Below are 26,751 nucleotides of genomic sequence, written 5' to 3' on the forward strand. Positions count from 1 at the left end.
GACGCCAACACTAGCTGAACAACACGCGGCTCCTCAGACCGCTGAGCGTCAGCTCCCCAGGGCACCTCCTCTAAGTCTCTACGTTTTCATGATTTCAACCTTTTGACTTTGTTCCCTCAACCCTGGAGGTCATTAACAGTTTCCCACAGTTGCTCTCCCTGGGATACGTTAGATTTCCCTATTTCCCTTTTTGCCTTTATGGAGGGAAAGTAGAAATTGAGTAAACTGATAAAAAATAAAGTTCTACATGTAGTAAGAACCATGGGTCCTTTGTCGTGAGGCTTTATCTCTTTCTCACGGGATGGTTTCAGCAGAATAGTCATCAGTTTTCTAAGTGTGCTCCTGCCGGGTCATAGTCAGTGTCAGGGCAGGGGGTCGTTAGTCATTGCAGCTGGTCCTGGTGTCCCCCACCTGGTTTTGCTGCTTTTCTGGGTCTGGAGCTGAAGTCTAACTGAGGGCGAGATGTTATCTCGAGAGGGGTGACCTATATCTATTGTAAATTGCTCTGGCAGCTTGTCAGCTATCTGTCTCAGTTTCCCTATTCCACTTGTCCTGGCTTGTTGGCCTGTCTCAGTAGTGGCACAGTTGTAGCAACAGCAGCACAGGACAATTACCAGCTCCAACAACAGCAATCGTAGCAAATCTATCAGTAAAAATGGGATGTGGCTTCGAGAATCTGGAACCATCACTGGGACTCTGTGCAGCTTCCTACCAAGTAGCAGCTGTGGTGGTTCCAACAGCGGCAGGGACAACAGTGGAGTTCGGAAGTCTCAGCAGCACGGTGGGCTGGGCAACACCCTTTTCCCTTTTGCCCCTCCAGGCTTAGGGGTTGGCAGCTTCCTACAATTACTGATATCTGGGAAGCGTCCTTTCACATCTTAAACTGTTCAGGCTTTCTAACCCTTTTGCAAACTATTCTCTGTATTGAAGGCTAAAGATTAGAAATACTTAGAGTTGTTGCTATTGTTCTGACAAGCCACCAGAAGATACAAACATGGCATTACCCTCCTCCCACAGAAAACATAAAATCTTTCAAGGCTGCAGTATTCTGCATGACATAGTTTAGGAAATGCAAACAGCCCCAAACCTATCTACCTTTCTTCTATCTTCTAATTGTTGTTTATTCTTCAAATGGGTACTTGACTAATTACAGTACTTATTAATTAAAATGTAATTATTCCTTATATTTTATTATATATTTTTGACCTAAGTATTACTTAAATTCCATATCCCATTGACATGATTCACCTAAATATTCTTACTGATACCTATCAGATCAAATACAAAGCTAATTTTGTTTACCATCATTCTGTGTACTAATATAGAAATATAACTATCAACCAACATTATTTATTTTTGAGATAACTTACATGCAGTAAAGTGCACAAATCTTAAGCATACAGCTTAATGAACTTTTCTTATAAATGTAATATAGTTTACATATGCATGCATTATACCAATTATATAAGCATCTGCTAAAGATATACAATACTAGAGGCCTGGTGCACGAAATTTGTGCACAGGTAGGGTCCCTAGTCCTGGCCGGCAATCAGGGCTGATCTGTGGGGCAACTGGAGGGGCGATCAGAGGCCCCTACTGGCACATGCCTTGGCCAGCCTGGTGCTGCCTGCTCACCAGCCCTACCCCCCAGCTGCCACCGCTAGTCACCTCCCTTTGTGGGGCAACCAGTGGGGTGACCAGTGGAGCAATTAGGGGGCCCCCACTGGCACCCGCCTTGGCTGGCCTGGGGCCTGCGGGCTGGGGACAGCTCCTGTGTTGAGCATCTGCCCCCTGGTGGTCAGTGCATGTCATAGCGACTGATCATTCTGCTGTTCAGTTGATTTGCATATTAGGCTTTTATTTTATAGGATTTCCAGCATCCCAGAAAGTTTCCTCATGCCACTCTGCCAATACTCCATTAAAGTTAATGAGTATTTTTCTATGTTTTCTTGAGTAATATTATTTGATCAAAGATTCAGGTCTTTGATCATCTCTAATTAATTAGCTAGGGATGAGGCTTAATTTTTTTCATATGGGAACTCATTGGACTTGACACCATTTATTGAAACAAGCATCCTTTTTCCTGCTGAACTGCAGTGATCTCTTTTTTGTAAATCATGTGACTATATATACATAGATTTGTTTTAAGCTCAGCATCCTATTTGTCTATTCTTGCACTAATATTTACACTGTCTTAGTTATTGTAGCTTTCAAGTTTAGTTCTGACATATGACAATTTAAATTAGTGTCCAGTTTTTTCCTCTCCATGATTTCCTTCTTTATTCTTGGCCCTTTGCCTTTCCATATATACATTTTCAAAGAGAGTCTTTAGCCTAATTTAATGTAATTATTGAAATGCTTGGATTTCTATGAACAACTATATGCCAACAAGCTGAACAACCTGGATGAAATGGATATTTTCCTAGAAAAATATAATCTTCCAAAACTGAATCGGGAAGAATCAAAAAATCTGAATAGGCCAATTACAACTGATGAAATTGAAGCGGTAATCAAGACACCCCCAGCAAACAAAAGCCCTGGTCTGAGGGCTTCACAGGGAAGTTTAACCAAACATTCAAAGAAGAACTAGCACCTATCCTCCTCAAACTATTTCAAAAAATCCAAGAGGAAGGAACACTTCTAAGATCTTTTTAGAAGGCCATCATTATCCTAATTCCAAAACCAGATAAAGACACTACAAAGACAATTATAGGCTGATATCACTAATCATCAGAGAGATGCAAATTAAAACGACAATGAGGTACCACCTCACACCTGCCAGAATGGCTACCATCAATAAATCAACAAACAACAAGTGCTGGTGAGGATGAGAAGAAAAAGGAACCCCAGTACACTGCTGTTGGGAATGCAGACTGGTGCAGTCACTGTGGAAACAGTGTGGAGTCATTACCTGAAAAAGAAAACCCGTACCCTTTAGCCATCACCCTCTAATCCCTCATATCCTCAGCCCTGGGCAACCACTAATCTACTTTCTGTTTCTATAGATTTGCCTATTTTGGACACTTCATATAAATATTTTGGACACTTCATATAAATATTTGAAAAAATGCACTCGGTATGAGTGTGGTATTATCAGTGTGTGTGTGTGTGTGTGTGTGTGTGTGCGTGTGTGTAAGAAAGCAAGAAGGAAAAGAGCAAGTTGTGAATAACACATTGAGTCAGAGAAAATGGGAAGAAATTAAAAGTAGAGATAGGACGGGGTTTTATATTTTCTTGGGCATGGACAATCGTGTGTGCTTAAAGATCAGATTGACAAAGAAGGACACTGAATTCTAGGTCCTCCGTGAAGTTTACCAAGAGAAACTAACATTTCACAGATGAACTAATGCTCCTAAGTATACAAATTTTGGTTCTCAAATATCTGCTGCAGAAAGATTATGCATATTTTAGCACTGCAAAAAGAGTCAACAAGTTGAAACCAGTTTTTTCCTTCAAAGTACTTCAAAGGAAAGGTATACCTCAGCCACTCCTAGCCTTATTTCTAAAAGGTAAATAAAGGTGACTAATGCAACTGGTGATCCAAATTAAAACGACATTTTTCTTAAATAGACAAAAAAAAAAGACAAGACCTTATGAGAATTTTGAGTTTCATTACTTATAATGAGTCCTTCTTATTCCTATAACATGTCAAGCTTGTTCCCTCCTTGAATTTTTTGAACTTGCTGTTTCCACTGCCTGAGCCCTGGCTCTTGGCTCAGCTGGTTCTCTCTAATGATCAAAGTCTCAGCTCAGCCCTAACCGGTTTGGCTCAGTGGATAGAGTGTAGGCCTGTAGACTGAAGGGTCCCAGGTTCGATTCTGGTCAAGGGCATGTACCTTGGTTGCGGGCACATCCCTAGTAGGGGGCATGCAGGAGGCAGCTGAACGATGTTTCTCTCTCATTGATGTTTCTAACTCTCTATCCCTCTCCCTTCCTCTCTGTAAAAAATCAATAAAATATATTTTTTTAAAAAAAGTCTCGGCTCAAACACCACAGATAGGTCTTCCCAGACAACTTACCTGAGATTCCCCACCTCTCCTCACTGTCCCTCCCCATCAGTCTGTATCCCACCACTCTTTTATATTGTCTTCTCAGCTGCAGAAATGCTCCCTGTGCTACTTTCCCTGCCTGGTGCTGCAGCTGCTCGGGGCTGTTGCTCCAAGGCCCTGGGTCCCGAAGAGCAAGCACACTGGGCCCAGTAGTGTTGAGGGCCCCAGGGGAGCCCCTGGCGGCCCTGTTTCTAGCCTTCATAACTGTCAGGAAGCTGACACCTGCGCCCTTTCAGGGGGAACGTGCAGCGATCTAGTGTCATCTGCTTGGGCGTTCCCTGCACCAAGGAACCCCGACTCATTCCTTGCTCCAGCCCTGAAAGAAACAGGGTGGGTTTTCCTCTCTCCTCCCCCAACCCCAGCCCCCGACTTTTATGCTACAGTTTCATTCATGATTGTGATTTCTCCATGGGACTTTTTTTTTTTTGGTGACATTTCTATCATGGAAATGGGAAGATTTCAGAGTGCTCTGTAAAGATCTCAATGGTCTCTGATTGTGTGAAGGAGATTGTACATTGCCTGATATCTCTTTATCAATGAGAAATGTCACTAGCATTTAAGCATTCTTTGCTTATCCACCTGAGTTTAGTTTTTACTTTGTTTTACATTTTGTTTGGGGACTTGGGGCAAGCTATTTAATAGAGTTTTGCAACAGAGTATCTGAGACATGGAGTGGTGATGTGACTTAAGTCACATGGCTTGTAAGGGAGATAGCCAGGGTTCAAACCCAGAGTCTATGCTCTAAACCATTTTGTCATGTCTTCCAAATAGAAGAGAGTTGTTCAAAGTTGATGCATCAATAGTCTTTCTTTTTTTTTTTTTTGAAGATTTTTTTATTTTTTTATTTTTACTGATTTCAGAGAGGAAGGAAGGAAGAGGGAGAGAGAGATAGAAACATCCATGATGAGAGAGAATCATGGATCGGCTGCCTCCCGCACGCCCCCCACTGGGGATCAAGCCCACAACCTGGGCATATGCCCTGACCGGGCATTGAACCAGTGACCTCCTGGTTCCTAGGTTGACGCTCAACCGCTGAGCCACACCCGGCTGGGCAATGCATCAATAGTCTTTCAACCAAGAAGTACTTACAGCAATATTCAGGAGACTACATTGTGAGTTCTGCTGCTATAATCAGGAGGCTATATACTAAGAGTCTGCCTTTCCTAAACTCAGCTTATGCCTCCTGAGCCTAAAGCCAATGCTTCTGGTACCCTCAGTGGCTGCATCTAATTTCCAGCAAAGTCATGATAGTCCCATTCAATGCTGAGTCACCATAGAAGGCCTGGGTTCTGCGTAGTGTGCTTTAGTTGGCAACTACTCCTTTGTTTTCATTTAACCAAACTGAAAGAAGAAAAAAAGGCTGACATTGAATTTGCATCTCAAAAATGAAAAAGCTTTCCTGAATTCCTACGTATCAACCATTGTTGGAAAGAATAAGTACGGATGAAGGGAATTAAGTTTAATCCCTCTGGTAAATAAAGAGAACCTCAGCCAGGGTGAGGGAGCAATCTCTTCCGGCACCTCCCTGTGCTTAGGCAGGATGGGGATTTACTGTACTGTTTTGTGTTCTTTGCTGAAGCATTTAGAATAAGCCACTGTCCGAGAGAGCACAGTATGCCAGGATGGAACTTAACCCTTTTAATATTTCAGTCCATATTCAATCTTTGTTGGATGTTTCCCTTTGGAAAAGACTTGTTTTTAATAAGCTATTTCTTTACTGTGAGTTGAGAACAATAATATCAAGATCATAGATATGACCAGGATGTCTAAGGATTTTCTGAAATTTTAAACTCTGGCAGAAAAATATTTGTAACTTAAGAAAAAATCTTCCAATATTAGCCAATCCTGGGAATGAAAAATATATATGATCATTGTAAATAGTCTGGATAACTACAAGAAAGTGCTTCACTTTAACTGTCAGCAGGGTTATGTGACTTATACGGGTCATCTATATCGTCAAAATGTTTCTTTTTTAAAAATATATTTTTACTGATTTTTTTACGGAGAGGAAGGGAGAGGGATAGAGTTAGAAACATCGATTAGCCGCCTCCTACACACACCCTACTGGGGATGTGCCCGAAACCAAGGTACATGCATTGACTGGAATCAAACCTGGGACCCTTCAGTCCGCAGGCCGGCGCTCTATCCACTGAGCCAAACCGGTCAGCACTCAAAATGATTCTTGCCAAAATAAAACAAGATAAAATATGAGCCCTGGGCCACATGCTTGCTCAGTGGTCAGAGCGTCAGCCTGTGCACCGGAGGGTCATGTGCTCAATTCCAGTCAAGGACATGTACCTGGGTTGCAGGTTCGATCCCTGTCCTGGGTCAAGGTGCATGTGGAAGGCAACCAATCGATGTTTCTCTCTCTTCCTCTTTGTCTCTCCCCCTCTCCCCTCCCTTTTACTCTCTCTAAAAAATTCAATGGAAAAAATAGCCTCATTTCTCAGATGAGGATTGGAAAAAAAATAAAAAGATAAAGGAAACCATAGCCCTCGCCAGGTGGTTTAGTTGGTTGGAGTGTCGGCCCATACACCAAAAGGTTACAGTCAGGGCACATACCTGTAGTACACTCAGTTCGGGTTCCATCCCTGGTCAGGGCGATTATGGGAGGCAACCAGCAGCCAGCCAATAGATGTTTCTCTCTCTCTCTCTCTCTCTCTCTCTCTCTCTCAAAATCAATAAACACATGTCCTCAGATGAGGACAGGAAACCATAACAGACCTTAAACACAAGAGGAAAGAATAAAGAGAAAAAAATGGAACCACTAATTGTTGTATCTGCCCTATCACTGTTTGACATCAGCATCTTCTCCTTGTACCTATGCCCTTAAACAATCTTAGTAGGGTAAAGGTACCGTGCTGTCTTATCTTTCTTTTTGAGATAGCCGTTATCAAACATTTTGGTCTCAAGACCCCTTATACTCTTAAAAATTATCAAAGAATTTTGGTCATGTGGATTATACCTATTAAAATTAAGATATTGTTAAAGTATTAATTTATTTAAAAATAATAATAAAACCATTACATATAAGTATAAATAATATAGACTTTATGAAAATTTTGTTTTTCAAAACAAAAAACAGTGAGAACAGAAAGATTTTACAAATGCTGAATTGTCATATCTGCTTCTGTGTGCAATCTTTAGATGTTGTTTTGGTTGAAGTATGTGAAAAAAAAACAACTCTGGATATGCAGTTTAAACAGGGAGGAGTATTTTACTAGCCTTTCAGATAATTGTGGATATTCTTCTTTGATATTGCATTAAGATTCGGCACGTGGCATATACAAAAGATTAGTTGCAATGCAAAATCAAAAATCATTACCAGTAAACTTTCTTACTGTATTATATTAACATCAATTGCATTTGAATGGATACTTTACCTGTGAATTATTTTGTAACATCAAGCATTGGTCATTTTGGGGGTGGGGGGGATGGTTTGCTGAGCTATTCAGATCTTCCATAGGTTGATCTGTTTCATTAAACAATATTTTTAAAACCACAATTATTAATATCATGACTGAACTCATCACAAAGTTATCAGAAGAGTCTTTAAATATTGGGAAGATATCAAGCTCATGTGAAAGGTACAAGTTTTCCAAACTTATAATTTTTACTTGAAATCAAATTTTATGTCATTGGCAACAAATATTATCATTTGTATTCCTTGAAGTGACAGGATTTCTTGGTTCACTTTGGGACACTATCTCTTAATATACCTAAGTATGAATAACTAGTCTATCTCTCAGTTTTAGTAAATTATATTCCCTGAAAAAAGCTGCTAGTTCACCTCACAACTCAAAAAATTGTCTAAGTTCTTTTTCCTTGACAGAGCCATTGTACATGGATATGCAGCAGAAGTCATATCTACTTATATAAAAACCCTGGGTGTAACATCATGGCCAGAACCAAGACCAACCGGAAGGAAGTCAGTCCTGCATAGGTCGTCTTGGAAACGGCTGCACCCTCCCCCAGCTGTTTCCTGGAGGGTGAAGTTTCAGGCAGGAACCCACCCTCGGAGCCGAGCATGAAAGTGAAATGATTTGTAATAGATCTATTATTGAAGCTACCTTTGGAAATACTATATCTATAGATCAGTGGTTTTCAACCTTGGCTGCACATTAGAATCACCTGGGAATCTTTTTAAAATCCTGATTTATGGGCCTCATCCTCCACAAATTCTGTTTCTTTGTTACTAATGTTGTGGCCCCACCCCATAACAAAGAAACAATTTCTGGAGGATGAGGCCCAGGAATCAGGATTTTAAAAAGATTCCCAGGTGATTCTAATGTGCAGCCAAGGTTGAGAACCACTGCTATAGATAATATTAAAAATATACTTAAACGTGCAATTCTTTGTCCAAAAAATGAGCATGTTCAAAAATTAAATGAAGAAAATTTGGATATATACGATGGAGATTTTCACACATATCTGAGTGATGATTCCATTGACTCCACAGATGATGCTGAAAAGAAAAATTTTCCCATTGAATTTCTTAATAATATTACTCCTTTGGGAATGCCGTGTCATAAATTAAAATTGAAAGTGGGTGCAATCATCATGCTATTGAGAAATCTCAATAGTAAATGGGGTCTTTGTAATGATACCAGATTTATTATCAAAAGATTATGACCTAACATTATCGAAGCTGAAGTATTAACAGATCTGCAGAGGGAGAGGTTGTTCTGATTCCAAGAATTAATTTGTCCCCGTCTGACACTGGCCTCCCATTTAAATTGATTCAACGATGGTTTCCTGTGATGCCAGCATTTGTGATGACTATTAATAAATCACAAGGACAAACTCTAGACAAAGTAGGCATATTCCTACCTGAACCCGTTTTTGCACATGGTCAGTTATATGTTGCTTTCTCTCAAGTTTGAAGAGCATGTGATGTTACAGTTAAAGTTCTAAATACTTCATCACAAGGGAAATTAGTCAAGCACTCTGAAAGTGTTTTCACTCTTAATGTGGTGTACAGGAAGATATTAGAATAAGTTTAATCACTTTATCAGTCATTGTTTGCATCACTGTTGTTTTTATATCATGTTTTTGTTGTTTTCATATCATGTTTTTGTTGTTTTCATATCATGTTTTTGTCATTTTTATATCATGCCTCTGTTGTTGTTATATCCTTTTGTTACTGTTTATTTATTAATAAATTTATATATTATTTTCATATACATTTTACTAATTTCCTTTCATCTCTCACACTTCTATTATAGAGAAAGGGCAAATAGCAATATTAAAATATCTCTGCTAATTAATTACCTTTTTAAAAAAATATATATTTTATTGATTTTTTACAGAGAGGAAGGGAGAGGGATAGAGAGTTAGAAACATTGATGAGAATGAAACATCGATCAGCTGCCTCCTACACACTCCCCACTGGGGATGTGCCCGCAACCAAGGTACATGCCCTTGACCGGAATCGAACCTGGGACCCTTGAGTCCACAGGCCAATGCTCTATCCACTGAGCCAAACCGGTTAGGGCAATTAATTCCCTTTTAATGTGCATGAATTTCATGCACCGGGCTACTAGTCTATATATATAAAAGCCTAAGCAACCATTCAACCAGTAGCTATGACACGCAATGACCACCAGGGGGCAGATGCTCAACACACAGGCATGGAAACATGGAACAGACTGAAGAATCTCAGAGGGAAGGGGGGAGGGGGGAGGGCAGGAAGAAATTAACCAAGGTTCTTATATGCATACTAGAGGCCCAGTGCACGGATTTGTGCACCGGTGGGGTCCCTCGGCCTTGCCTGCGGGGATCAGGCCGAAACCAGCAGTCCGATATATATAATTTTGGGCAACAAAATCCCATAAGGATGGAAATATGTCCAAACATCTATTGTCAAAATGCCTTACATTAGAGGTGTTTCTTTCAAAATACATATTTTCTCAGTCATTGTTAAGTGTTCCCTTTCCCTTAAAATGACAAATGTGTTTGTTTTATTTTGTGTCTTATTTCCATACAATTTCTTAGAGAACAGTTTTGCAGATTCTCTAAAAAGTTAAATATACACCTATCATATGACCCATTCTACTCCTAGATAGTTACTCAAGAGAAATAAAAGTATATGTTCATATAAACTCTTGTACATAAATGTTCATAGTAGTTTCATTTGTGTTGGACAAATATTTAAAACAATCTATATATCCATACAATTAATAAGGGGTAGTCCTCAGGCAGGGTAGCATATGCCTACACTATTCATCACTAACTACACTGCCTGTCCATACAGGGCTGCCCTCCAGCTAGGAAGTAGCAGAGTTCTGTTGTGTGGCCTATCCAGCACACACACGCAGACATGTACAAATGTGCACATAAAAGATAACTTACCATCCAGAGAAAGTACTCACTTCCTTGTGGCTCACCCAGTACTTAACTTCTCTATCATGAACCTAAATGTCTTATACCAATGGAATTGTGTCACTGTGCTTTGTTTTCAGACGAAAATAAACATTTGATCATCAGACTCAAGTTATTGGCCCCAGGACGACACTAGTTCAAATCAGAATCATAATACTAGCTTTAAGTGGACTCCAGGGGAATCTTAACTCCTGGCTGCTGTTACCAAGCTAGCTAATCCCCAGGTACCCTGGAGTCACAAAACATCCTATCCAACCACTTCTTTTTATTTTATTTTAAAAATATGGAACGCTTCACAAATTTGCATGTTATCCTTGTGCAGGGGCCATGCTAATCTTCTCTGTATCGTTCCAATTTTAGTATATGTGCTGCCAAAGCGAGCACCCAACCACTTCTTCTTTAAAAAATATATATATATATATTTTACAGAGAGGAAGGGAGAGGGATAGAGAGTTAGAAACATCGATGAGAGAGAAACATCAATCAGCTGCCTCCTGCACACCCCCTACTGGGGATGTGCCTGCAACCAAGGTACATGCCCTTGGCCTGAATCAAACCTGGGACCCTTCAGTCCGCAGGCCTATGCTCTATCCACTGAGCCAAACCCGTTAGGGCCAACCACTTCCTAAATAGAACTAAAGTTCAGGGTCAAACTGCCCTCTTGTGGTAAAACACTGATATCTGTTTGGTCTCAGAAGCCACAACTGGCAGCATCAGTGCCTTAAGGGAGTTTTCCCACCACTACCTGAGGCCTTCCTTGGGCAACCAGAGGGGAAAAGATAACCCTAAAGAAGCAGGGGCAAGGATGAGGAGCAGGGGCACAGCAGCGAGCAGATCATCTTTGAAGTTCTAGTTACTGTTGAACTGTTCAGAAGGAATACAAGGGAGAGTGCAGGTTAGTCCTGTGGAGGAAGATCTCCCAGCAATATCTACAATGGGTACTAGCAAGCCAGTTCTGCTAAATTCAAACAGATAAAACAATATCTGATGCCGCTTACAAATGTGCTGCCTTATGCCTTATACAAACCATGATTTTAAACACAGTTTGCATTAAATATTAAGTTTTATTAAATGCATACCTCCCAGTTCAAGAAAAAGAATATTATTATACTACCTCAAAAAGGCCCTCAGTGCTCTTCCCTGATGGCATTCCTTTCTCCCCACCAGAGGAAATCACTACCCTGAAATTTGTCTGTGGAATCTCCCTGCTTTTCTTTAAGTTATATAAACATGTATGTATAGGCCTGCCCCATATGCAGCCCTGGTGGAGAATATGTGGAAGCCCAGGGACCACATAGCCAAATGTATAAAATGTATCAAGCTAGCATGTTGTGTTTTCTTTTAAGTATGCTTTGTCCTCCTGTCTTGAAAAGTGAGCCTTCCTAAAGATGCGGAAGGCCAGTCAAATATTCCTGATTACCAAAGAGGTTGAGCATTTTTGCATCCTCTACTGTGGAATGATTAAGTATTTTGTGATTTTTCTTTTATTTTTTAAATTGCATTATTGTTTTTCCTTTTTATTGAATTTATTAGGGTGCCACTGGTTAAATAGTTAGTTTTCAGGTGCACAATCCCACAACACTGTACACTGTATTGTGTGTTCACCACTCCAAAGTCAAGTCCCCATCCATTACCATTTATCCCCACTATACCCTTCACCTCCACCCACCTGCCCCCCTCTCCACCACAATCACCTCACTGTTGTCCATGTCCATGAGTGTTTTTTTTTCTTTTTTGATCAATCCCTCTGCCCTCCCCCAGCCACCCAACACCCCCACTCATGTGATTTTTCTAATGGATTGTCTTTTCCTTATTGATTCATCGGAGGGTTTTACATTTCCAGATAGTAACCCTTTGTCCAATTGCAAGTATTGCAAATGCCTGCTCCCAGGTTGAGCTTGCATTTCCACTCTTTTGGAGTACTTTAAAATTTTACTGATTTCAGAGAGGAAGGGAGAGGGAGTGAGAGAAACATCAATGAGAGAGAATCATTGATTGGTGGCCTTCTGCACGCCCCCTACTGGGGATCAAGCCTGCAACCGGAGCATGTGCCCTTCACCAGAATCAAACCCCGGACCCTTCAGTCTGCAGGTTGCTGCTCTATCCACTGAGCAAACCAGCCAGGGCTAAATTTTAATGCAGTTGAGTCTATTAACTTTTTCTAAATTAGTATGTGTAAGAGTTTGAAACCATGTCTAACACATATTATTTATTGTAACTTATTTTCCTTTATGATGTGAACTTTTTGCATCTATTTAATGGACAGAGACTTGACTTGGAATAGTGAACACTCAATACAGTGTACATATGATATGTTGTGGAATTGTGCACCTGCAACCTGTATAATTTTAACAAGTGTCACCCCAATAGATTTTAAAAATACATAAAATTAAAAAATATTTTCCTATCCCAAAGTCATATTTTCCTGTCTTCAAAAACATTTTTTACATTTGCCCTTTACATATAAGTTTTTAATCTACCCGGCATGGATTTTGTGTGTGTGTGTGTGTGTGTGTGTAGTGTGTGTAATGGCTTTATTGAGATACAATTCACATACCATAAAATTCATCCTTTTAAAGTACACAATTCAGTGTTTTAGTATATTCACCCCTATCTAATTCCAGAACATTTTTATCACCCCCCCCAAAAGAAACTCCACAGGCATTGACTTTAATAATGGCATGTATATAACCAATGTCCCAGCACCAATTCTATTCTATTCCATCCTCAATGATTTGCAACAGCATCTGTCACAAATCAAGTTTTTCTATCTCTACAATTTCTGTTAGATCTCTATTCTCTTCCATTGGTCTATTTGTTTATTCCTGTACTGATATGTGCTATCTTAATTACTATTAAAGGCAAGCTCTATCATTCTATCTTTCCTCAGAAGTATCTTGGCTTCTATTGAAACTTAGTACTTCTGTATAAATTTTAGAAATAACTTGCCAATTTCCATAGAAATCCCATTTGGGCCCTAACCGGTTTGGCTCAGTGGGTAGAGCGTCAGCCTGCAGACTCAAGGGTCCCAGGTTGGATTCCGGTCAAGGGCATGTACCTTGGTTGCGGGCACATGCCCAGTAGGGGGTGTGCAGGAGGCAGCTGATTGATGTTTCTCATCGATGTTTCTAACTCTCTATCCCTCTCCCTTCCTTTCTGTAAAAAATCAATAAAATATATATATTTTTAAAAAGAAATTCTATTTGGAAACTTAGTTAAAATGTTAAATCTATGAACCTATTGAGGAAAATTGACATTTAAAATATTGACTCTTCTTTCCATAAAATGGCTATAACTTGCTAATAATTTTTGCATGTTCATGAGTGAAATTGTCATCTTTATTTTTGTACTGTCAGATTTGATAATGAGTTTTATCTATTTTGTGTAAAATTGGAATTTTTTCTGAAAGTTTAGTAAAACTACTAAACTGATCTAGGTTTGGCACTTTATTTGGGGAGAATTTTCACTATTGATTGAATTTCCTTAAAGGTGAAAGAAGGATCATGATTTACATATATTCTTGATCCTATTTGCTCTTTCTAGAAATACCTATATCCTTTTGACCAAAATTTTCAAATATTGGCAAGAAGTTTATTTTAAAATCAATGCATATGACATTTTAATTCTTCATATTGTTTATTTATGCCATCTTTCTTTTATGCTTGATCAAGCTTGTCTAAGTGGTCAATTTTATAACTCATTTTGAATCCCCAACTTCGGGCTTTCCTAATTCTCTCACAGTAAGGTTTTCTTCTTAATTTCTTCTGTTAGCTTTATTATTTCCTTCCTTCCTTCTTTCTTTCAGTTGAAACTTTAAATTTTCAGCTTCATTTTTTCTAATATAAACAAGAAAATACTTGCATTGTCTGCTATGCTGTGTTAGCGCAATGCCAGAAGTTTCTATATAGTTTGTTTTCATTAAGTTCCGAATTATACCCATTATGATTTCCCTTTGATCCCTGAATTGTTTCTAAAGTGTTGGGTTTGTAATATTCACCTTTATTAATTTTATCCTGGATGTGCACACAAGATGTTCTGAATCAGAGATCGATTTCCTATTACTTCAAGTAAATTCCTCTGCCCTCTTTGGTCCAGCCTTAGCCCTGTGGCTATGTGATGTGTCATGGGATTTTTTTCCTATACAAGTGAGGAAAGTGTCAAGTGAAAGCAAATCCAGATGTAGGTATGAGAAGACTATTAGAGAAACTACTGCAATAGGGAGAAAGGACTATTGAAACAGGGGCAGAAAGAATATAGCAATAGAAAGAGTGCTCTGATCATAAGATTTGCAAGCATCTCAAATTTCAAAGATGAGGTGGAAAGAGACTTTTTTAAAATCCTTACCCAAGGATATGTTTTTCATTAATTCCAGAGAGAGAGGGAGGGAGAGGGAGAATATTACCAAGAGAGAGAAACATCAGTGGGTTGTCTCCCATAAGCTCCCCAACTGGGAACCAACCTGTGACCCTTTGGTGCACAAGACAACGCTCTCACCAGTGGAACCATACCAGCCAGGGTGGGATATTTTTAAATAGGAAGAAGTAAACAAGGCTAGAAAAATCTGGGTGTGAAGATGAGCAGATGACCTAATGGGACAACTGATCAGGGAATGTCTTTTTATTTGTGGTCAATTTTCAGGAGGGGTCATTAAGGGGGAACTATTCCACATTCCAGTACAAGGGTCTATGGGGAAGAAGCCTAAAGTTTGGTCAAGTTAGAGGACATTTTATCCAAACTGGTCTGTGGGACAGATAAATTATTTATGAGACCAAGAGTGGGAATTGGAGGGCCTGGGTCTATAAACAAAGGGGTAATGCACAGATATTTCAGTCACAGAGGGAAAAGTAGTTGTTTGCCATACAGTAGGTTGGAGGGTTTAACTGTCTTAGTTTTCCAGGAACACAGGGTTCAAGTAAGTTGTCAGTGGCCAGGCACCCCATAGGCAATGGACAAGGAGATGGGTAGGGGATTGTTTTACGTCACACTACTACCTCTCAACATTACGTCCTGAGTGGGAATGTCCTCGCTGTCATTTGTGTGGGGGAGAATTACAATTGTATAGGATGTCTATCCCAGTAATATAGTCACAGTAGAAGTCATGGCCACAGTGCATCAGAAAAGCCTCAAGGGCCTGGCCAAAATGTTATATTTATCTCCCTCCCTCCCTCGTCACTTTGCCCAGATCTCAAGTTGAACTCAGGTGCCCCTTGTCCCCATTGGACCAAGTATAATAGTAACTTAGGTACCTACATCCAACAAAGCCGTAAAGCTTTGCACCCCTGGTTTCCCTGAGGGCTCCACGAAGTTCCAACAGGGCACAGGGTCTGTGGTCCTTTGGGAAGACAGATGATGGCCACACCTCTAAGATTTCCCTCCTTCAAACCCTTGCAGAACATTTGGTCCTGTCCAAAGGTCCACAGACATCTGGTCTATGCCCAAAGTTCTTTGACATATGGTCGTGTCCAAACTGTCCATGGCGATATTTGGTCCACGCCAATCCATCTACCTAATGCCATGTGCCATTACTAGCTTCTGAAGCAAGAAAAGCTATTATTGGCAAAGCAGACACCACACAATATTGGATCAATGGTATTTTTAATATATTAATCCTGTAAGCCAAAAGTACAAATAACTGATGGGCTATTTAAACCCAGGGTACTTTTCTAAGCATGGATGTTTTGGACAGGCCCAAATATCAAGGATCATTCCGCACAGACCAAATATGCTCATGGATGTTCTGAATGATACCAAACATCAAGGGACTGTTGGCCTGGGTCAAATGTCTCTGTGGATCTTTTGGGCAAGACCAAATGTCTATTAATTCTTTTTTTTTAATCCTCACCAGAGGATATTTCCTACTGATTTTATTTATTTTTAAATGTTTTTTTTAAAATATATTTTTATTGATTTCAGAGAGGAAGGGAGAGGGAGAGGGAAACGCCACTGGGAATCGAGCCCACAACCTGGACACTTGCCCCTGACGGGAATCAAACCTGGGACTCTTCAGTCCGCAGGCCAACGCTCTATCCACTGAGTCAGACCGGCTGGGGCTAAATATGTTTTTATTGATAGAGATAGATACATTGATGAGAAAGGAACATCAACATTGACTGACTACCTCCTGCACACCCCCCACTGGGGATCAAGCCACAAACCCCAGGCACGTGCCCTGATTAGAAATCAAACCTGTGACCTCCTGGTGTATAGGTCAACACTCAACCACTGAGCCACACTGTCCAGGCTTTTCTACTGATTTTAGAGAAAAGGAGAGGGAGAGAAACATTAATATGAGAGAGAAACATCTATCGGTTGACTCCCATACACACCCCAACTGGGGATCGAACCCACAACTGAGGTATGTGCCCTGACTGGGAATCAAACCCCCAAACTTTTGGTGTATGGGACAACATTCCAACCAACTGAGCTACCCAGCCTGTCTACCAATTCTTAAAACAATTTAGATCTGGGTAAAAGGGAAGGGAGAGATATACCAGGGGATGAAAGATAAGAACATTCAGTTTTTGGTCTTCCCAAAGCTGTTTCCTAGGCAGCAAGATCATCATTGCCTATGCATCTATTTTAGCTTTGAGAATCTCCTGATCCAATAAACATGTCTACAAAACTATGGACACAAGAAGCTGTTGTATATAACCTTTATGGGTTTCGTTCTTTAATACCTGAAACTGGGGGGACAATATCAAAGATAAAGTTTCTTTCAGGTAGGGGTAATATTTTAACAGTAGTCAACCTACCAGCTTTAGGCTACAACTTTTCCTACTGTCTCTTGGGGCTAATTGTATTGAATAGGGTTCGGTATTTTGAAGATTACTTTCTTTTGTGGTTCTTTATCATCTAGAAACCTCATGCCAGTGTTTAAAAATAAAATGCATTTTAAGTGATGTCAGAGAGAAGCCATACATTTTAAATATCTATTAGTATAGATAACATTTAACATAATTTTAAAAGTTAATGATTCTATAAATTACATTAAAGAAGTTAAAAGTTCCTCTAAGCAGTATTTTTCAAGAACTGTGGCAGAGCTTGATTATGATGGGAATAACAGAGAATCTCTGACTATTCTTGCTCGTCCTTAAACTCTGGATAAGTAACGAATTACAGGAAATGTAGCTCAGGACATCCTAAAAAATGCAGCCTTGGGAGACAGAAGCAATTAAATTTTATCTCCAGCTTTCCATGGAGAGAATCAGTAGATTCAAGGATATCCAAGAGCTGGATGAGTAATCATACTTGATAATGCTGACACAAATGTTAGCAATAACAAACTAAAGTGCAATAGAGAAAGTCATATTGAAGTAACTGATGGAGTGGAAGTATGTTCTGGTTAGATTACAATGTAGCAATAAAGGTTGAGAATTTACCAAGACCAGAAGACAGAACCTTCAGATAAATAAAAAGAACAGAAATTAATCGATGACTCAGGAAACATACTTCACTGCTGAAATTAAGAGGAAGAATGAAAAGTTGAAAAGTTATAGGAAAAAAGTAGTTCAAAATGAAGAAAAATTTTCACAATAGCATGGGAATTCCATAGAGAAACAAGTGCGATCTACTAGAGTGGGTATGAGGTTGTGGAAAAAGAGGAAAGTTTCCATAAAAGTGACCTAATCTCTTGTTCAGCCACACTAATTCTGTGTTTCTTAAAAGCTACAGGGTTTCAAACGTTCCTAGCCCAAGCTCCAAATTTCTACAATGTGACCTCTAAAGGGGCAGAAGGACACCAACCTAAATTGAAATGTCCCGTGTTCTGCACTTACCACCTCTCCTCTGGCTTGAGGGATGTTTTTATTTGTAAAAAGACTGTAGAATGATAAAAATAAAGATAGACATTATGTCAAAACAGAATTTTATAGTACAGTTGTTTAATTAAATTATAATCATTAATGCAATAGCTGCCTCAATTTCATTCAGATAATAAAAAATGATATAATGATGGTTTAAAGCTGATTCAATCACAATTTTACAAGCTAATTTATCAAGAGTGAAAATAGAAGGCTATTAAAAATAGTGAAAAAGATAACATGTTATAGTGCTTAATGTTTCTGTAACTGTTGGCAAGGCTTACATCTAAATCTGATACAGAATTCTTCATGGCATTGAAACAGTTCTTTCTTCATGGCATTGAAACAGTTCTTTCCTCAGCCACATGCTATGTATGGGCACTATGAGTCTGGAAGAGACTGGCTGTGGGTACTTCTTGTCTTCAGCTGTGACTGCGCAATGTCAGCAAGTGCACTTTGTATCTTTTCTAGAAGCATGTCCCCTCGATAAACAACATCCTCCAGACATGTAGCAGCCTCATGGTTTTCTTCTTCTAGCTTATACAAGCTTGCAGCCTTTATAAGACACAAATTTAAAAATCTTTTGAGAAATGAAAAATTTGGAGATTAATAAGAGCTGAGAAAGAAAGAAACTGGGCAAGTATTTACTTTTAAATCTGAATGACTATGCAGGCATCGTGAGGGAGCTTTCAGTGGCAAAAATTCTAAAATCAGGGAACTATTAAAAGTTTCCCTGCCCTAGCCGGTTTGGCTCAGTGGATAGAGCATCAGCCTGAGAGGTCCCAGGTTCAATTCTGGTCAAAGGCACATGCCTGGGTTGCAGGCTCGATTTCCAGTGGAGGGGGAGGGGGGAGCAGGAAGCAGCCAATCAATGATTCTCTCTCATCATTGATGTTTCTATCTCTCTCTCCCTCTCCCTTCCTCTCTGAAATCAATAAAATGTGATTTCATTTTATATAGTACCCATAAACAGGCAAAGTAAATCTTAGTGTGTATACATGCATACTTCAGTGGTAAAACCACAAAGAAATGCAAGAAAAAATTGTCTTAGGGAAGTGGTTTGTTAGGATGCTTATGGGTTGTTGGAATTATACCAGTGTTTGATTTATACTAATGCATTAATCTTCATATTTATGAAAAAAAAAAAAGTTGCCCTTGTGTGAATTATTTAAAACAATAAATTTTAATTAGAGATCTCTGGATGTCTATATATGACTCCTTCCACACTGCTTTTGGACACTACTATTCTACTCCACATCCAGAATGCCATCCTCCTCTCATTCTTTGCTAGGTAAAGAGCCAAACTGAGAAAAATAGGAAGAGTCCTTATAACTCAAAATTGGAAAACTATATATACACCAGAGGCCCAGTGCACGATATTCGTGCACGGGTAGGGTCCCTAGGCCTGGCCAGTGATCAGGGCTGATCTGTGGGGCAACCAGTGGGGCGATTGTGGGGGCCCCCGCTGGCACCACCTTGGCCAGCCTAGCACCACCTGCTTGCCGGCCCTGCCACTTGCCGCTGGTTGCCTCCCTCTGCGGGGTGACCAGGGAGTCCCTGTTGGCACCCACCTTGGCTGGCCTGGGGCCTGAGGGCTGGGGGCTGCTCCTGCGTTGAGCATCTTCCCCCTGGTGGTCAGTGCGCATCATAGCGACCAGTCGTTCTCCCATTCGGTCAATTTGCATATTGGGCTTTTATTACATAGGCTATTCAGTGCAGTCTTTAACATTCTACACTAATCCACAGTGAATGAAACTCCCACTTTAAAATTCAATCTTAAACTTTAAATATTACAACAAACAGTATTAAATCTATCTCCTTTAATTCAAATTCCCTATTAGCAAAGTACTCAAAGGAAAAGAGATTTTTACCTGTAAAGCAGCTGTAGATTCTTCACTTGGCAAGGAATCTATCAAAACATCAATGTCTTTTGCTGTTCGTGCAATCAGTGCAGCAAAAAGCTGTGCATATTCTAGAAAAAGACACTACTAATTTAGGGTATTAGAGAAACTTAAGTTTTCAGAAACAGAAACTAAACATTAAGTTAATGAAACCAGAAAACTTAATATATAACTTTTCTATACTAGGCTTCTAATGATTAATGTGTAATTTTAACACATCAAACCTAATACATGTTTAAGAATTACCCTTTAATATTAACTCAAATTGGGAATTAACCATAACATAGATCCCTTCTTAGGGCAATATAGTGGTCACTTGAATAAAAAAATCTATAAGTGGGATGCCTTCTTTATTAAGATCCCAGAAGTGCCCTTGCCAGTTTGGCTCAATGGTTGGAGCACTGGCCCCCCCAGACTGAAGGGTTCAGGGTTCAATTCCAGTCAAGGACATGTACCTTGGTTGCAAACACGATCCCGGCTCTGGTTAGGGTGCGTGTAGGAGCAAACCAATTGATGTGTCTCTCCCCCTCCCTTCTACTCTCTCTAAATTCCTCAGGTGAGGATTAACAAAAATACAAACAAACAAAAATAAAGTTGATTTCTAAAAAAAAAAAAAAATCCCAGAAGTAAAATTCAGTTCAATTCCTACAATTTTTCCTCTACAGGAATAACAATCTGTTATTTGACATAAACAGAACTGTGACATGTTATGTCAAATTGATTATAACAAACTAATTTCCTTTATGACAAAGCTTACAATATTCTCACACAACAATATTTTTGAAAGCTACAAATAAGCCACATTTCTCAATAAATCTAATTTTAAAAGATTACAATAATATGAGAATCAAACTAAGAGAAGCCAAGAAAACGACTTACCTTCTGTAGGATTCGCTGGCTGATCTTTGTTAATTGCTGTCTGAATATTACTAAAAGAGGCAGGAGGACCACACTGCTGCAACACTCCAATGGCATTACAAAACTGATCTGCAAGCTTGAAGCCAAAGGAAACATGTCAAAGTTATAAAGGATTTTATTGGTAATGCAACAAGTTTCTATAATAATGATCTCCGAGCAAGGGAATAAAACAGAAAAAAGTAATTTTGGATAAAATTAGCCAGTTATTAACAGCGATTAAATGTTCTGACCATTCAAAGAAATTATGTTTGGTAGCAATCTACTTGAAACAGTTAAAAAGAAATACAAAATAATTTTTCTTTTCTTCCCAAGGTAATAAAATGATAAGAGAAATACATGCCAATACTTGTTGCCAGCACAAGTAACGACTTTTTTTGGGTAGGAGTGGAAAAAAGCAAATTTGACTGGCAAATATCTAAGTATAGCTCCAAGGTAAATAAAATAGTATGTGCAACTCATGTACAAGTATTGATCCTTTTTTTGAGATCAGCGTAGTTACAAGTCTAAAGAAATAGTGGGAAAAAGATAGTACCTAAATATTTAGAAATGTTTTTCTTCATGACTCGAGTTTTCAAACTCCTGGTGCTCTAAAACTATTCCATAAGCAGTTTTGAAGATCTAGAATACTAATTCTTTACCAGCTCCAAACTCCCTGCCTCCCCACCAACTTCTATTAATAGTCCTGACCTCTCAAATCTCAATTCCTTATTTTCAATCTGTGAATAAGCATTTCCACTAAATTTCTCTGCCATTATTTGAATGACAGAACTCAATGTCAATTGTTTCCTTTAATATCTAATTTGTACTGAGATTCTCCTAGTCAACCAGTACAACTTCAGGCTCTTACTTTCCTTTTGTCTCTAATCCTGCTAATACTACAAATTTTGCCCTTTTCTCCTATCATCGCTGCTGCTATCTTGGTTCAACCAATTACCTCACATAAGAATTGTTATAATAGCCTCCTTACTGTTTTCTAGTTCACTATGTTATTTTACCCTGCTTAAGCATTTTGAGCTCACCAAGCATGAGCTTCAAGATAAATCTCCAATTCTTCAGGCTGTTTCACAGCTTTCAATAATACAAGTCAACTCTACTTAATCATTTTCTACTGCTCCTTCATATATACCTGACTAGTGATAAGCTCATTCCTAAATATGCTGCTTTGGCTCACATTTTACAAATGTAACAGAGCAGCAGTGAGTGCTTAGAAACTGTACAAACATGGATTCTAATTCTGGTTCTAGTAACTTGGGAACATTCTCACATTACAGCATTGTTATGAGGAACAGAGAAAACACAAAAAATATTCAACACAGTGCTTCAAAAGCTCTCAAGATATATTTACTCAACAAATATTATCAAAAATCAATTTTTTGACATGTACTGTATATGTATAAACATTACAGAGATACAGAGAACTAGACAGTTTCTGCCCTTACAGAGTTCTTAGAGTGTAAAACAAATGTTATCTTGGTGGGATTATGAATGAATTTTTGAAATAATGTTAACATTTTAATAAAATTATATAGACATAAAACTCATTAAAAATATTTTAATAATTTTACAAATAATTGTAATTCAGATAAATGCTAAGAAGATTCCCTCTATTTTAGGGAATTTACTCTATATTCCAATTTACTACAGCACTTACAGCTAAAACACTTGATTCAATTATACCTCCCTAACCATATACGGCTTTTACATTATTTAAAACTAGAGGCCCAGTGCACAAAATTCATGCACTGAGGGGGTGGGGGTCCCTCCTCAGCCCAGCCTGCATCCTCTCCAATCTGGGACCCCTCGGGGGATGTTCGACTGCCTATGGGATTGGGCCTAAACCGGCATTCAGACATCCTTCTCACAATCCGGGACTGCTGGTTCCCAACCATTCGCTTGCCTGCCTGCCTGCCTGATCACCCCCTAACCCAGTGATGGCAAACCTATGACACGCGTGTCAGAGGTGACACGTGAACTCATTTTTTTGGTTGATTTTTCTTTGTTAAATGGCATTTAAATATATAAAATAAATATCAAAAATATAAGTCTTTGTTTTACTATGGTTGCAAATATCAAAAAAATTCTGTATGTGACACGGCACCAGAGTTAAGTTAGGGTTTTTCAAAATGCTGACATGCCGAGCTCAATAGGTTCGCCATCACTGCCCTAACCACTCCCCTGCCAGCCTGATCGACGCCTAATTGCTCCCCTGCCGGCCCGATTGCCCGAACTGCCCTCCCCTGCTGGCCTGGTCACCCCCAACGGCCCTACCCTGCTGCCTGGTTGCCCCTAACTGCCCTGGTCGCCCCCAACTGCCCTCCCCTGCCGGCCTGGTCGCCCCCAACTGCCCTCCCCTGCCAGCCCAGTCACCCCCAACTAACCTACCCTGCCGCCTGGTTGCCGCCAGCCCAGTCGCCCCCAACTGCCCTCCCCTGCCAGCCATCTTGTGACCACATGGGGGCGGCCATCTTGTGAGAGGGTGTGATGGTCAATTTGCATATTGCCTCTTTATTATATAGGCTATCTCTTGAGTATATGACATCTTTCTAATCAGACTGTAAACTCTGTAAGCATCTCTCTGTAAACATGACATGAGCTTATATATACTGTAGGCACTCAATACTAGTAAACCTAGAGGTTTCCCTCCAAAATCCAATAACCAGCATGCCAACCCTGGCGTTAAGGCCATATTAACTTTGTTTTCACTCTCCTTCTGGCTACAAGACAGGTATGGATATGGAACATTTCCCTAAATATCATTTCTATCCAACAGCATCACTCCGACTGGGTTTTGTAAAACCTCCAAGGAGTATCTTCCTGAGGGAGGTTGTCTGGCAACCCAGGAAAGTCACCACTAGGTAGAATTTATCTTGGTGAATTCATCTACATTTAGGGGCTGGTCCCCTCGGCCTTGAAAGGTCGTCTTTTATACACACACGGGGTAGATCACTTTCTCACAAGCAGATGCACTCTTCAAGTGTTCAAAAACATGCAACAAAACTTTGCAGCAGCCTGCGTGAAAACACTGGCAAGGGGCCGGGTACTCAGGTTTTCCAATCAGCATGTTCTCTCTCTTTTCAAAGGCATCTTACCCGGGACATCAAAGTATAAACAGAATGACAATGAGAAATATAACTATCAATAGAAAACTATTAACTATTAATGGTAATAAGTACACGAATCCTATGGTTTGCAGATATGTTCCACGTGGGCATAACAGGAACAACAATCAGGAGGAGGAAAGTAGGGGGAACGGGGGCTGCTTACAAGATAAGATACGCCCTTCAATAGGAGGTAGGCTTTTGGGGAGATACTAAAGAAGACTTAAATGAATGGAAATATACGAGGATTAGAAAACTCACTACCATTGAGATGTCACTTTCCTCCAAAACTGTTTTATGCTGGGGAGTGGCCAAGGCATGGGGCGAGATTCGTGGTCTTTACAGGTGCCAACTGAGAGGAAACAAAACTTCTCACCTCGCCATCACTCCCGCGCCAACACGAAAGCTTTGGCAAAGGATACACTCGGCCAACAGCCATTGATCCAACCACCAAAGCACAGGTTCTCCCCCGCGGGTTAAAATTGATTAGCGGGGAAGCGCGGCCGCCACTTCTCCCCGCCTCCCAAACGGGAAGAGATCCTATCAGCATCCCTGACAAAACAGCTGTTCCCGGAGAACCGGACAGGACCCGGAGGTCTGAGAGGCCGGATACAGAGAACCTCCCGTCCCCGCGGGGAGGCCGCGCCGCGCCCTCCGCCGCCCTCCGCCCCGCGGGCAGCCGGCCCCAGCTCCCCGCGCCCGGCCGCTTTTTGCAGAAGCCGTTTCGGTCCGCCCTCCCACTCCCGGGTGTCGCCTCTAGAGCCCCTTTTCCTCCCTCGCTTTACCGAGAAAAGGGGAAAACGGAGACTAATCGAGTGGAATTGCTCACCGAGTTCACGGCGTCCTGCAGCTGCGTGAGCCGGTCCGCCATGTTTCTCTCCTGAGTGAAAGGACGCTGCGGCTGCTGGCACGCGATTGGGCAGCGCTAGGATGCGTCGTGGCCAATCACAGGGCCGCGTTCTCGGGGTGGGTGGAGTCGAGCACAACTTGACAGGTAGGACTTGGCTGAGGCTTATTACTCACATCACTTCGACCAGCTCCATGGAGAAAGGCCTCCGCTGCGTCTATTTTCAATAACTTGGGGGCTGTCTGGGGCCCTCTGGCTTTGGGAGCTAACATACTCTACTGTTTTCCAGGCTTCTAGGTCGTAAACACTTTACGGAGATTAGGTTCTGCGGTTTTTAAACGTTAATTTTCCCTAACCTCCCACGTATTCCATATATATATATATACATATATATATATATTGATTTCAGAGAGGAAAGGAGATGAGGAGAGAGACAGAAACATCAATGATGAGAGTGAATCATTGATCGGCTGCCTCCCACTGGGGAACGAGCCCACAACCCCTGGTTCATAGGTCAAGGCTCAACCACTGAGCCATGCCAGCCCGGCCCATGTATTCCTTTTTAAACATCTACTTGAGTATTTATTTTACATTGCTTTTGCTTTCTAGATGAACCACAAAACATACACAGCAAACAACTCAAGAATACTTGAGAGTCACAATACTGACTTAGACCTCAACAAATACAAATTAAAAATCACCCGAATATCCGGAATGGCTGGGTTAGGGTGCCTCCTCTGTTGTTTTTGAGAAAGGCCTTTTTCCGAGTGGAGACTGGGTGTGTGCTTTAATTCTGAGTGTGTGCTGGGGAAACTGACTGAAACAATTAAGTACAAAGTGAGCGGTATTGCCTGTGTTGGAAGAGTACAGAGAAGGAAGGTCTCCGTTCGCAGAAGTGAGAAGAGCATTTGGAGTTAGCGGGTAAGATGTGAGTGTAGCAGCTAATACCCATCTCTTGTTTGTGTGATTGAAGGAAATCAGTGTGACGGTTAGTGGAGAGGAGAGTGGAGGTTTACAGGGTGTAGTCGGAAGAGAGAGGTTCCTGGAAAATAAGCGACAGGCACAGGAAGGGCAGGTTCAATTTTCTAAAAGATGAACTGTGCAATTTAGACTTAGAGTTGGGATCTATTGGGAGTTTAAGGGGGATGAGGGACAGTATAAACTTGGTATTAAGGGAAGTTAGCCTGGGGATAGTGGGAAAGAAAATTGCCTGGAATCAGCCAATGACTGGTTTGTGGACTTGAAACAGACTCATTCTCTTTCTCAGGCTATCTCCGATTATCCTCCTGGGATAGGGGGAAAATGAGGGAAACTGTCCATGGAGAATTTAGCTTTTTGGATCTACTAGGACCCCAAACTAGGAAGCTAACTGGGAAGCTCCACTTCTGCTTCACCTCCTCTCTCATTCCCAAATAATCCTATATAATAAAAGGCTAATATGCAAATAGACCGATCGGTGGAACAACCAGAACAACCGAACAACCAGTCACTATGACATGCACTGACCACCAGGGAGCATGTATGGGACATGGTGGGCGTCAGCCATGGCAGGATAGTGGAGCAGGTGGCCTGTTGCTGTCATCAGGGTGAGCCTCTGGTGGTTACTGAAGATTCTTTGCTCCTGTGCACCTTGGTCCCGCCCGGCACTCGCACCTGCTGCCAGCACTGGCCCCACTGGCACCTGCTGCCGGTGCCCAGGCCAGTTCCAATCGCTTGGCACCATCAGCGGGTGGCTGCCAGCCCTGATTGCCCTTGGGG

General features: G+C 40.7%; 1 protein-coding gene and 1 non-coding gene across 2 annotated transcripts; both read right to left on the bottom strand.

The window, feature by feature from the left end:
* Positions 1-10,707: 10,707 nt before the first annotated feature.
* LOC111823298 lies at positions 10,708-10,814 on the bottom strand. The gene has a single exon (XR_002826323.1). It is a non-coding gene; the product is annotated as a U6 spliceosomal RNA (small nuclear RNA).
* A 7,463-nt stretch (positions 10,815-18,277) lies between these two features.
* MED21 (mediator complex subunit 21) lies at positions 18,278-25,073 on the bottom strand. Its single transcript, XM_006102983.3, has 4 exons — positions 24,976-25,073; positions 21,010-21,124; positions 20,101-20,201; positions 18,278-18,784 (listed from the first exon to the last, which is right to left on the bottom strand). The coding sequence occupies exons 1-4, from the start codon at positions 25,015-25,017 to the stop codon at positions 18,611-18,613; spliced, it is 432 nt and encodes a 143-aa protein (XP_006103045.1). The 5' UTR covers positions 25,018-25,073; the 3' UTR covers positions 18,278-18,610.
* Positions 25,074-26,751: the final 1,678 nt, after the last annotated feature.

Source organism: Myotis lucifugus, unplaced genomic scaffold (assembly GCF_000147115.1).
Source record: "Myotis lucifugus unplaced genomic scaffold, Myoluc2.0 scaffold_451, whole genome shotgun sequence".
Taxonomy (NCBI): Eukaryota; Metazoa; Chordata; class Mammalia; order Chiroptera; family Vespertilionidae; genus Myotis; species Myotis lucifugus.